At 46.0% G+C, this 13943-nt stretch overlaps 1 protein-coding gene across 1 annotated transcript in view; it reads left to right on the top strand.

Moving 5' to 3' along the window:
• Nucleotides 1–3803: 3803 nt before the first annotated feature.
• The window catches only part of LOC149452194 (protein spire homolog 1-like), a 30953-nt gene continuing 20813 nt past the window's right edge, over nucleotides 3804–13943 (top strand). Inside the window, exons 1-4 of the mRNA XM_089689661.1 lie at nucleotides 3804–4029; nucleotides 5916–5947; nucleotides 7441–7620; nucleotides 13434–13559. Coding sequence (XP_089545787.1) covers nucleotides 3804–4029; nucleotides 5916–5947; nucleotides 7441–7620; nucleotides 13434–13559 — 564 coding nt within the window. The remainder of the gene's footprint in view (nucleotides 4030–5915; nucleotides 5948–7440; nucleotides 7621–13433; nucleotides 13560–13943) is intronic.

Here is a 13943-nt window from a genome sequence, read left to right as displayed (position 1 = left end):
CTGCTACTACACTGTTACTACACTGTTACTACACTGCTACTACGCTGTTACTACACTGTTACTACACTGCTACTACACTGTTACTACACTGTTACTACACTGCTACTACACTGTTACTACACTGTTACTACACTGCTACTACACTGTTACTACACTGTTACTACACTGCTACTACACTGTTACTACACTGCTACTACACTGTTACTACACTGTTACTACACTGCTACTACACTGTTACTACACTGTTACTACACTGCTACTACACTGTTACTACACTGTTACTACACTGCTACTACGCTGTTACTACACTGCTACTACACTGTTACTACACTGTTACTACACTGCTACTACACTGTTACTACACTGTTACTACACTGCTACTACGCTGTTACTACACTGCTACTACACTGTTACTACACTGTTACTACACTGCTACTACACTGTTACTACACCGCTACTACACCACTACTACACTGCTACTCCAGAGATCTCTGCTTGCTTCCTGGTCCCATGCTGAGTGGCTACCCGGCTGCATTCTGAACGCAGGAGGTTGGCCGCTAGGCACAAGCGCCATTCAGAGAACACTTTGCATTTCCCTAATGAGTGCAAAGTGTTATCTCATTGGACGAGGTGGAGAATGTGACGTCACAGCCCCGTCTCCCCACCTCATCCAATCAGGGAACGCTGTGAATTTATTGGGAATATGGAAAGTCCTCTCTGAGTAGCGACCTCCTTTGCTCAGATTTCAGCAGTCGCTCGGCGTGGGACTCAGAGACCAGTGGAAATGACTGGAGTAGCGGTGTCTTACTGCCGTACTAGGCTGGGGTGCCATTAAAGAAAGCAATGACACTGCAATGTGCATTACCACGCACTGCCAGCAGGTGAACCCAGCCGAAGTTTATTTTTAGTTTTCCCCCAAAACACAGCTCATGAAATATGTTAATATGTAACAGCAACTGTAAACATGGGATAAACGGGAACATACAGAGCACATGCATGATCCAATCAGCGGCAAGCAACACCCCTTCCTGTCCTTTTATCTCAATTAGAAATGATTGAGCGAGCCATTGGTACCAATCACTCACTGTGTTCATTCATAACTAAACTTTTTTTTTTTGGGGGGAGGGGGGCTGTCAGGTTGGCTTTATGGGGCCCTGTGGTTTATAACAGCAGCCCTGACGGTCGCAGCCAAACTCAGAGACGACAGACTAGAGATTATAAATCTTACCTGCATTCAGCAGCAGCTCCAATATTTCAGTCTATCAGCATACAGAGGGAAGATTGAGATGTAACACTTGTATCATGAAGTCTGGAAGAAGAAATGTCTTTTATAACATGATCTGATGCACAAATACACTAATATTTGTATAAAAAGTCCCTGATTATATATACAGCAGGAAACGTAATGACAAGGGACATACACTTATCTTATGAAGACAGTCTAAGCAGGACTCTCACAGTGCCCCGTCGTCAGTCTGTAAAGTGCCACTCACCCTCCGAGCTCCACCTCTCTGCATATGATGCTTCCTAATGATTTCAACACATTTGCATAGATTTTAGCAGCCAGTTTAGGGCTGCGGGCTTTAACCTAGTCAGGGGCGGACTGACCATTTGGAAACTCGGGCACTGCCCGAGGGCCCGGGGTCAGTAGGAGGCCCCATGAGATGCCCCTGGTACCTTTTTCATAAGCTTTTTTGAGTTTTGGCAAGGACACAGGGGCCCCATGATCCCCTATTGTCCGGGGACCCCATGAGTTGTCAGCCCGCCCCTGAACCTAGCAGATGACCCGTTCTAATGAAGGACTATTAGACAGGAGGTTACAGAGGCGCATCGGAAATACTGCTCCATCCAAAACCACCTTCACCGTAAAGGGAATCTGTCATGGGAGAGACATGCTGGCTGCAGTCTGTGGCCTCGCCTTCTGAAAATGCTAGTTCCCTGGCTGTGATTCTCAATGCCCTCTCAATCATTAACCTGGAGCAAGTGTATTAGAAGGATTTTTATCTTTTCTCCAACTTTCACTTGCAGCATGCTTCTCCTGGGTCCGTGACTCTGAATTATTCAAGCCAGTCCAAACCAGACAGCTAGAATTTTTGGAAAGAGACCAGCAATGGCAGCCTGCGGGAGGAATAGCCTGCAGGAGCCTGTGCACTGCACCAAAGATGCGCTGATGCCGGTTGCAATGCTCTGCAGGCTCCAATGCAAGCAATTAATAAATGCAATTTTTGTCTTTTTTTTTGTTCTCCATATGAGTAGATTTATTATTATTTTTTTCTTTTCTTTTTACAAAATGTAGATTATATCTTTCAAAATAAATATATATAAACTTGCGCCACAGAAAAAATATAAACTTTAAGACATTTAAATGCTGCTGTTCTAAAAAACAATCCAATACAATTATAAACACTCTTGGAGGACGTTTGTTTTTGGGATTGAGCACAATTTATATATATTTTTTGTGTGGACTTTAGATTTTTTTTTGGACTTTTATTTATAATATTTTTAATTTTCACATATAATTTATTTGCGCTGTAGCGTGTTTATAATTTTATTGGATTATATCTTTCAGTCTAGGTTCACACTATTGTGGGCGGTGCAGCCCGCGTCTGCTTGGCCATGGTAGCCCATTCATCTGAATAGGCTGCTGTGCCCACGTTTCCCACAGGAAAAAGGTGCATTCTCCTTTTTAAAAATGCAGCGTCAGGAAAAACGTGCGCTCTTTTTGACCATGCGATTTCCCTGCAGTTCCCGCATTCGCAAACACGATGCAGGCTGAGATGCGTGGGGGGTGCCATTCAGAATGAATGGCAGCACTGCGCATCTCCAAAGAGCAGCACAATTTGGCTGCAGGTGGTTTTGGGTGCGGGAACATCCCTCCATCCACCACGCGCCCCCAGACTACCAACCCCTAAAAGCTTTAACATGTCAATTTCCTTTCAAAATTAATTTTCACTATATTTAAATCTGAATTTTTCACAAAAATAGCTCCTGGTGATCCTGTCATAAAGATCCTTGTTTAGGCACTTCCTGCTATAGGGTGACAACGCTCTGTCCCTGTCTTCCAATTGTGCTTCTGCGTTGTCACCAGGGGCGGACTGACCATTCGAGCACTCGGGCACTGCCCGAGGGCCCAGGGTCAGTAGGGGGCACCATGAGATGCCCCTGGTACTTTTCATTGGCTTTTACGGGTGTGGGCGAGGACACAGGGGCTCCATGATCCCCTATTGCCCGGGGGCCCAATGAGTTGTCAGTCCGCCCCTGGTTGTCACGCCATCACTCAGGCTTCTGATAGATACTACAAGAAGCCATTTCAACAGGCATGGTCTGCCGTTGTCACCATCAAGAAACCCACCTTAAGAAATACCATGCAGCCATCGCTGAAGTGCATATTTTAAAAAAAGTTCTGAAAATGGCTAGTTTAGCAAACTAAATGACCATTAAGGGTTTACATCTGCTGTAAAGCTAACCAGTTCTAAAGAAGTCTGGAAATCTGGACGTACTTATCCATGACAATTCTTTAATATAAACCACAGAGTAATGGACATCTCCATTTTGGATGGCTTTGCCGCTTTATGTAACCTTCCACTCTGTGGTGCACAAGGACAGCACGGGGTTAACTCTTTGGGCCTTCATTGAAGCTGAATGCAAATTGCAGCCACCTGTGCTTGGTGGACCCTACAAAAGGCAGGAAGGGGGCGGGTGTTCAGGTTTGGTGGAAGCCACATGGTTGGCCTCTGGTGTACTGTAGAGCTGGTTTTTTGGTCTTGGATGTTTGGTGAGACCCTTGAAGGGGCACATGAGCGATGACTGGTTGGGGCTCCAGTGAGCCTCAGCACAAGGTGATGCTGAAAGAGATTCTGAAGAATTCTGGCCAAGCCGTCACTGAAGAGCAGGCCTGGGCCCTGTGCTACCAATGTAGCTGCAAATGCCAGTGGACTCGGCAGGTTTCAGGAATGTTGCCAGTGCTGGGTGGTGTGGAGAGTGTCTTTATTCACCAGGATGGAGATGTCTCTTTTGTGCAGTCTGCTGGTAAGTGATATGTAGGCTTTGACCTTCTGGTATGAGGTTTTTTAACTTGACTTTTGATGTGCTTGGTGAGGGTTGGAAAATTTTACCTCTAATTTAGTTTTGACCTTTTGACATGCAATGTAACTCAGTCTTTTTTTGTTAATGGTGTTAGCCTGCCACATAATCTTTCAGTTTGCTAGTGGGCTGCCTGATATATTCTACAATGACTAACAAAGCTAGGCCGAGGGCAAAAATTAAGGCAATAAAAACCATAGGGCCTACATGAGGATAAAAGAAAATAAGGCACTCAGAGGTTAAATGTGTAAGGAGGTTGTAGGCAGGTGTTTCTCCACTGCAGTTGGTGTGAAACTCAAGTGGAATCTCAGTCTGGAGAGCAAGAGTAATGATTCTATATGGCTTTCTGGGTCATTGAAGTAGTTTTCTGGTTGGCTATGTTGTACCCATATGACCTTTTGTGGCCATCTTGGGTTAGCAGGGTATATTTAAGCCCCTGCCCTGGGTTTGTGCACTTCTGGCATGTGTAGTGACACCTTGTGTGCTTGTGTATCTAGCAGTAGGGAAAGTTTCCTGATGTGGGAAACAGGGACTTGCTATCTTGGAAAGGAGCTTCCTCCTTGGAATTAGACAGGCATGGCCTTGCTTCAACCTCAAAAAACAGACCTGTCCTCTTCTACATCTGACTAGTGTACTGTTAGTTTTTTCCCCATGTGGTGCTCTCCCACCTGGGTGTCTGTAATGTTTGCATTCTGTTTGGAATACTAAGTTCAGGTTTCACTGACACCAGACCATGCACCTCCCCACAGGTTATCTGCATTGGGTCAGGAAGGGCTTTAGAGATTGAGACGTTCAAGATTGACACTTAGTGAGAGAACGTCAATCCCACCCACCTTATGTACATAGGTGTCTTGAGGTTCAGGGAGGCTCAACAGTGCATGTGGTTTGGCAGCTTTGAATGTCATAAAGTGTTGTAAAATGACTTCTTTGGTAATGTCCTCAATTTCATTAATTTGTAGTGACCTGGGATTTTAGGGGCACAATGTATCTACAGCTTGTCCTACGTTTGACTATTGAGTGGCGTATTGCTTTTGGGGCCTAATATAGTTGTGGCTATGTAGGTATGCAAAGTAGAATAGTGCCTTCAGAGATAGCAAACCATTTACTAGTGTTTATGTAGCACCCCTCTAGGGGGAGCTGGCAAGCTTTGTTAGAGGCTGAATAGCAACCTGGGATGAGTCAGCCAGGTAATTTTTAGGTAAAGGCTCTGCTGGTCAGTGCCATGATTCCACCTACTCAACGCTTGAGATGTTTCTAGAAGACAGTGGGTGGGGGTGTTGAGGGGTTGATCTGCATACTCAAGAGATTCTAACCAATTCCCAAGCAGGAAGCTTGGCATGGGGTCAGAACAGCCCATAAGTATGAGGCCTGACCAGGAGGTGACCAATATCGGGTGGAAAATGTAAGAAGGCTGTAGTGTACAGCCTGGGAGGGTGCCCATCTGCAGGCAGGAGCTCAAAGGGAGCATCTGTTTGAAAGGTGACCCCATGTTTGTATGGAATATGACCGGGTCTAAATCTAGAGTGTAAAAACTTAGCAAGGTGTTCTAAATCAGAGCTACAGCCCGTAGGTTTGGGTGGAATAACTCTGATTTCAGGTAACTGAACCAGCAATTCTACTCCTATTATGTAAATACGTGACTTTCTAGTCCAGGGTAATACCATAGATTTCCAATTGCATTTAGTTTCTATCCTAGTTTTTAGCTGTCATAAGTATTTTCTTTCATTTTTATAAATGGCTGCATGTTTTGCTTACTAGGTTTACTGATTTTCTCTGAAAAGGTTAATCTGCCATGTAACATGCTCTTCTGCTATGTGTTCTGTGACTTCTAGGTATGGTGGGCGCTAGTCAATCAGAGGAAAAGGTAACCATCAGCTTTGTTGTACCTTTTAAACATGTTTAGGGTTCAATCACCTTTGTGATATGCGGTGAAATGTGCATTTTACTATTACAGGTACTTGTATAAGTGCTGTCAGTTAACAGTGCTTCACATAGTATATAGACACAGTACATTCCAGGGGTGGACTGACAACTCATGGGGCCCGTGTCCTTGCCCACACTCAAAAGCCTATGGAAAAAGGTACCAGGGGCATCTTATGGGGCCCCCTACTGACCCCGAGCCCTCGGGCAGTGCCAGTTTCCAAATGGTCAGTCCGCCCCTGGTACATTCACCTTAGTCCCTGCCCTCAAGGAGCTTACAATCTAAGATCCCTCACTCTTCATACTTGCACATACTAGAGACAGGAGCCAATTAATCAGCATGTCTGTGGAGCATCTGGAGGAAACCAAAGCAGGCACGGGGAGAACTTGCAAACTTCAGTAAGGTAGTGTGGGTGGGATTTGGCTACCCTAGTGCTGCTAGGCCGAAGTGCTAACCACTTAGCCACTGTGCTGTCCTATAAGCTTGCGTTAATATAAGGTAACCTGTGATGCTGACTGTGGCATGTTTGTCCATTAGAACCCCAATGAACCTTTCTGCCTTTTGCCATAATCTCTAGACTGGTTCCTGAGTGGCAGGGTCTGCATTCATTATAACCACCTGAGTAGTCTGTTCTAAGAACCGGTGCATTGGTTGATCTGCTATGTAGTAGTCAGTGATGTTTAGGTTTTGTGCTGCCCTAGGCAACACAAAAATTGGTGCCCCCCTGCAGAAAGTCTGACATTGACCAAGAGCACCTCTGCCCTCCACCTGAGCCTTTGACTACCACTGCCCCCCATACACCAGCCACCATCCCCCATGGCGAGACACTCACCTTCACAGTTCTGGACATCCCCAGGAACGAGAGTTGGGCTGTGCATACACAGTCGTGAAGCCACAGCATCTCTCGGAACCCACCAGGTCCCCATTACCTGTGTCCCTTCCATCCTTCCTTCCAAGGGGCTCTGCTGCCCCCCTGAAAAATCCCTCTCTAGGCAAATGCCTTGTTTGCCTTGTGGTAAATACACCCCTGGTAGTTACCATGCATTGTAACGAGTACATGAGGTGCCATTCAAAATGGCATCACATCAACCTTTTTTTACTGGAGCATGCTGGTGCAAATGGGACCTCAAATGAGTCTCAAATTGGTATTGCAGGTGATGCCTAAAACTTTATTTTTTTTTCTGGGTGGACTTCTGTTAATGCGGTGCTTGCTTTATCAGAAGTCTACCCTGAGAAGTCAAATTTTAGGCATCTCCTAAACACTCGTATGACGCTAAACTGCTGGGGGCTTTGTGTGCCAAGTACTGGACATCTCTAGGTTGCCATATCTGACAGATTGAGGTCAGGTTGAGCTGCCTTCATTGCCAACTACAGAGTTGTCTGGGGGGTACACAAGGCTAACTGTTGAGCTTCTGGTCATGTCTTCTGTCTACCAGGTGATTGAGCAGCTAGGGAAGGTGATGTACTGTGCCCTAGACTGGGGCCTCAGCAGTGACATGGAACGTGTCCTCAGCGACCCGCTACTTTATCTGCTCTACCGGATGGTCGGCCTGAATGCCAACTGCACATCTCCCACTGGTGAGTTGTGGAAAATCGCCCTCAATGAAGTTATAAAGGTAGGTACCAACCAATACTAGTAAATGGAGATGTTAAATGCGATTTACAATGTGATTTTCTAGCTTGCACATTTTCCCTCTTCGTTTTATGGTGTTCCACTTTTTGTACCGGGCTAGAATGCGGGAATGTTAGATTTATGAACATACTAGAAGTAGATTTAATCAGTCATTCAATTGTCAGATTTATAGTAATTTATCAGTCTGCAGCTTTTATTAAAATAAACTCTGCTAATCCTGTTATGAAGATGGTAAACCACTTCTGTTAAAGGGTAACAATGCTGCACCTGGGATCATGCTTTGTTGCCCTGCCCCATACCACCCCTAGTGGAGACTAAAAGCGGATGCGTGTTGTACAGGCATGGTCTGCCAATGTATTCAAGAAGCCAGTCCAGAGCAATGAGTGCATCAAGAATGACTGAGGTTGGAATAAAAAGTGAAAACATGACTTTATGGTATAACATGCCAGCTGTAATTGCTTTCTAGTAAAGCAAATGTCTTCTAGGGTTTAGAGTAGTGCTGTTGGAATTTTGGGCCAGATGTGGCCTTTTGCTTGGCTTTACCCGGCCCTTAAGGCACTCCTCCCTCTGATACAAGCATTATCCCCTTCACTGATGCAAACAATGGGGCACCACTGACATCGGTGGTGCGCGGTGTCCTCCCCGGACATAACCGGCGGGGCGCGGTGTCCTCCCCGGACATAACCGGCGGGGCGCGGTGTCCTCCCCGGACATAACCGGCGGTGCGCGGTGTCCTCCCCGGACATAACCGGCGGTGCGCGGTGTCCTCCCCGGACATAACCGGCGGTGCGCGGTGTCCTCCCCGGACATAACCGGCGGTGCGCGGTGTCCTCCCCGGACATAACCGGCGGTGCGCGGTGTCCTCCCCGGACATAACCGGCGGTGCGCGGTGTCCTCCCCGGACATAACCGGCGGTGCGCGGTGTCCTCCCCGGACATAACCGGCGGGGCGCGGTGTCCTCCCCGGACATAACCGGCGGGGCGCGGTGTCCTCCCCGGACATAACCGGCGGGGCGCGGTGTCCTCCCCGGACATAACCGGCGGGGCGCGGTGTCCTCCCCGGACATAACCGGCGGGGCGCGGTGTCCTCCCCGGACATAACCGGCGGGGCGCGGTGTCCTCCCCGGACATAACCGGCGGGGCGCGGTGTCCTCCCCGGACATAACCGGCGGGGCGCGGTGTCCTCCCCGGACATAACCGGCGGGGCGCGGTGTCCTCCCCGGACATAACCGGCGGGGCGCGGTGTCCTCCCCGGACATAACCGGCGGGGCGCGGTGTCCTCCCCGGACATAACCGGCGGGGCGCGGTGTCCTCCCCGGACATAACCGGCGGGGCGCGGTGTCCTCCCCGGACATAACCGGCGGGGCGCGGTGTCCTCCCCGGACATAACCGGCGGGGCGCGGTGTCCTCCCCGGACATAACCGGCGGGGCGCGGTGTCCTCCCCGGACATAACCGGCGGGGCGCGGTGTCCTCCCCGGACATAACCGGCGGGGCGCGGTGTCCTCCCCGGACATAACCGGCGGGGCGCGGTGTCCTCCCCGGACATAACCGGCGGGGCGCGGTGTCCTCCCCGGACATAACCGTAGTTTCTTCCTGGAGCATGCACAATTTTAAAGCGTGAAAGTATAAGTATCTATTTATTTGGCATATCTATATTTTACCAAAAATTGTTATATATTTGCATTAAAATTGGGGTATTTCCAAGAAAAGTTTGAAAAATTGCTGCGTAAATACCATGTGATTTGAAAAATTGCAACACCCACAATTTTCTTTGATTTCTGCTAGAAAATTACCCCAAACATTTTTACATGTTGGAGAGATGTCAGAATTGGCCGGGTAGGCTAGTGGTTAAATGAGGATACTGTAAAATGGCTTATTTATATTGAACTAAATCTATACCAACCAAGCCCAGCGTTCCCTTTATTCTTTTTGGCAGACTGTTACTCCATTAATCACATTTCCTGCAAAATTGTGCTTACATCTACTGCCAGTGCCCTGGATTGCTACTGTAGTAGAGCTTAACCCCTTGACGCCGATGTCACTCAAATATGTGGCCTCATAGAACTGGGCTTTTTCTGTGGGGGCCGCATATTTTCATTCCTGTCTTTGTGCTGGGAGCGTGCCGCACAGTGCTCTCCTAGCAGTGTCTGGGGTGTCACAGAGCCCCTGGTCCCGTTCTAGCGATCCGGACCCGGGACTCCTGTTTCCAGGTCACACGATCACTGATACATAAGTGAACAAAAACTGAATTAACAAGTGTCCATATAAAAATAAGTCCTTATTCCCATCAGAACCAATGATAAATATTCAGAATGTGCTTCCACCTATCCACTACGTGAGAAATATTGACCGCACTCACCAGATGGAGGTGAGTAATGAGCCTTATAGGATATAAGGGATCCTATAACCCCTCCAAAAGTGATCAAATCTTCTTTCACCCTGCTTAGGTATATAAATCGTCTCCACGATATTCCTCCATGGATTCCTCAATGGTGTATAGAGAAAAAAACTACATAGTGTAATACTGCCACTTCATATAAAATATAAAGATAGAATAAGGCCACTCACATGTTTAAATATAATTAAAAGCCTTGTTTAATAGCCTAGATGGCTTCAAGATAACCAATTTCCACAATGCAAATATAGGGATCTCATGCTTCTGTAGTATCTTCAGAGGATGAACAGCCTTCCACCTCTAGGAACCGCATAACTCGGCGTGCGTTCCAAACACCGGAAGTGACGTGAACCAGAATGATGGTGGACCGGAAGTGCATCAATGCGTTTCGCCCCACCCACAGGGCGTTCTCAAGACCGCATATTTTCATTCCTGTCTGTGCTGGGAGCGTGCCGCACAGCGCTCTCCTAGCACAAAGTCTGGGGTGTCACTGAGAGCCCCTGGTTCCGTTCTAGCGATCCGGACCCGGGACTCCTGTTTCCAGGTCACATGATCACTGATAGCCTGTGTTTGACTATCTCAGTGATCAGCCACTGTGAAGCCCGCCTTGGTTTTTTTCTTTGAATGGGGGAGATACATTGTATCTCTCTACTTGCAGAGAAAAAAAATCAAAACATTGAAGAAAATAAAAGAAAAACTACCTAGATCAAGGATTGATTTAGTTCAATGCCAGGGTGTGTTTGGGTCAAGGTCACATTTTAAAGGTCATGATTTGTTTTAAAATTGGCGTTAGTTTCAGTGTGTTTTTACGTAAAAAAAATGTGCACTTTCTGTGCTGTACAGGTAAAAACAACAAACATACACATATATGGTACCACTGCAATCGTTAAGAGCTGAAAAATGTTTTGGGTTCTTTGGTGGTAGGTTATGGTAGTAACAAGAAACAGCTAGATTTAATCTACCGGTATTTTCTTTACTATTTTGGGCCAGTTTTCCTTTGAACCCCCCCGATATCTATTACCATCTACCACAAAATGAAAGCCCTATTTGTCCTGAAACAAACGCGGTATAATTCACCTGGATGTACAAAGTAGTTGTGGTGATATATACGGTTTTACGAACACGTCAGTTGTAAAATTTTACTTAGGCATTATTTGTTTTACCCTTAGGTGTGAAGAGGTTAATTGCCCACTGAAGAATCTTCAGGAATGTTTGATTCCTAAACCCCCCCCAATGTGCCCTGTGGCTGTCTTCTGACCCCTACGTCTGTCCTGTATTGGCATAGGGGTTGGTAGGAGAAATGAAAACTGCAGGTGGCTCAGTAATCAAACATTTCCAAATGTCAGTTTCTGAAGGTGGTTCAGTGGGCAATCAGCAATGTCAATAGAGAGGCGAGTAGTTTTGCAAGGAACATATTTGCGGTTTTAGCGACTGTCCCTTTAAATCTTTGCATCCTCGCCAGCGAAGGTGTCCCACCTTCAGGTCAGCACACAACAGCTCTGGCAGCAAAACTAGGAGCTCCATCTACTGGCTGTAAGTTGTAAATATTCATAAAAACACTAGCAGAGTAAAAATGACACAATATAACAGTAAATATACACAAATATTTAAATCATTTGACACAAGTCCAACTGAAAAATGACATTTGTGATGAAGTGCAAAATCCTTATTGATCGGAAATCACCACGTGAACATAACGATGATTGAGTAAAGTGCCTTCAGATATCACCACGTGCTCCAGAGGAAAACCTTTAGGGTCAGGCCGCACAACGTATTCTGGAATGAGGTATCCACCTTACATCCCCGCCGGAAGTGACGCATCGCTCGCGTGTTGCGAGGAGGATGGGGCGAGATGTGATATAGATAACCTTAAGGCTACGTTCACATTAGCATTGTTTGCAGGCAGCAGAGAGGCGTTTGGGAAGCGTTTTTACAGCTTCCCAAACGCCTGGGACAATTCTGCACATTGCAGCACATGGTGCTGTTGTAACGGGAGCGTTAGCGTCACGGCGTGGCAAAACGGACGCCTCTGGTCGAGTCAGAAGGCGTTGAAGCCTCCTAATCTAGTCTATGGTGCCGCTCCATAAACGCCCGGCCGGCATTTGCAGTGTGGTTGCGGGGCGTTTGTCGAGGGGTAACACAATTCAAACTTCATTATAGGCGTTTGTAGGGTGTTTTTAACGCTCGGCAAACGCCTAGCAACCACCGCTGAACCACGCATGTGGCTTTGCGGAGGGTTAAAACGCGCTCCGCAAACGCCGGACCAACGCTTGCCAAACGCTATAGGGGAGTTTGGCAAGAGTTGGTAAGTCAAGTGTGAACGAGCCCTAATGGTTATTTTGGATATTTTGGCATGCTGTCATTTATTTTATGTGAGTGCAATACTTTCTACCCAATAAATGGTTTTTAATGGTTTCACGCGATGAGTTTCCTTTGACATCTTTCCTTGATTACGGAGTGTAATAGTTTGGAGGATGTCCCATCATATTGCCCTCTGATGGTCTTTGATGATCTGTACTACACTGACACTCACAAGTGCTATTGCCTATCAGGTTTGGATGGACCATGATATCTGGTGAGTGCCAGTGAATTGGGAGAGGCCTTCCTCTGGAGCACGTGGTGATATCTGAATGCACTTTACTCAATCATGTTCATGTGATCATCTTGGTGGATCTATAAGGACTTTGCAATTCATCACAATTTTCATTTCAGTTGATGGGTTATGTCAAATGATTTAAATTTGTGTATTTACAATGTTGTCATTTTCACTCTAATATATAATGTATATGTGTGTGTGTGTGTGTGTATATATATATATATATTTTTTTTTTTTTTGTACTGCTTTTGTTTCATGTGGTGATCACTGCTTTATTCACTGTTGGGGCAGCGACATGCTTACACGTTCTATGCACTCATTTGTTGACTTAAATGAATGATTTATTTATTTAAGGCTAGATTTTTTTTCCCTTTTTTTTTTAATATATTTTCACTTCTCATTTGCTTGGTGAATCTACAGTTTATATATTGATTTTGAAGATTAAATATTCATCATTTTCATGCGCCTAATTTTGGAGTTACCCTCAACTTCAACATTGAATTGATACTTTGTAGATTCCCTTCCAGTATGAGATTTCATTTTTCCTTGAATAGATGCTAAACCCCCAAAACTTGGGTAGTAAACTTTGTATAAGAAATCAGATGAGGCTTAGCCATAATACACAATTAAAGCGCCTATTTGTCCTGTAACATAATTCTCCATTCACTAGGCTTTTAGGCTTTGACATCTTGTGTGATCAGCCTTTCTTGTACTTTATGGTGGTTAGCCTTGATTTTCCTTACCTGTCTGCATCTGCTGATACACTAAAAAATTCCTTAAGTTCACTTTATTCAATGTTTTTCAGGTGTGTGTGGAAAGACTTTTCCTTTCCTCTGATGCGCCAGGACACTACAAAGCGGTGTGCCGTATGCAATATGGAGTACATGCTGAGATCTGCAATCTCCTGCAGACCATAAAGCAATCAAAAAAGGTAGTGTGATTTGGAACGCCATGCCTCAATGTCTTGTATAATGAAGATGATTGTGATTGGTTTATAACCAGTTCAGTGCAAGCCCACCATAGGGTGTCCATGTGTGCCATTGGAGCTGCTGGGAAGAACCAGAAAGGGTAGGTATGAGGTGTTGGTACTGCCTTGACCACACCTGTATGTAATGGGTTGGAGGGTGTGCCCTGCCAAAGCAAAAAGACTTGCATAAGAATTTTCTGCTTGATTTAAGGGGGAATGTGGTAGAGGAATTAGAGACGTGTATATGTGATCTACTGTGCTGTGTTCTTGGTACTTAATGGATTTTGCCTTAAACAAAATGTCAAGAATACTGGGGCATGTACCATTAGGTTCCTGCATATGAAGGCA

This window comes from Staurois parvus, unplaced genomic scaffold, assembly GCF_062004578.1.
Source record: "Staurois parvus isolate SC_StPar_1 unplaced genomic scaffold, SC_StPar_1.0 ptg000490l, whole genome shotgun sequence".
Lineage (NCBI taxonomy): Eukaryota > Metazoa > Chordata > Amphibia > Anura > Ranidae > Staurois > Staurois parvus.
This window is presented reverse-complemented; position numbering and strand designations above follow the sequence as displayed.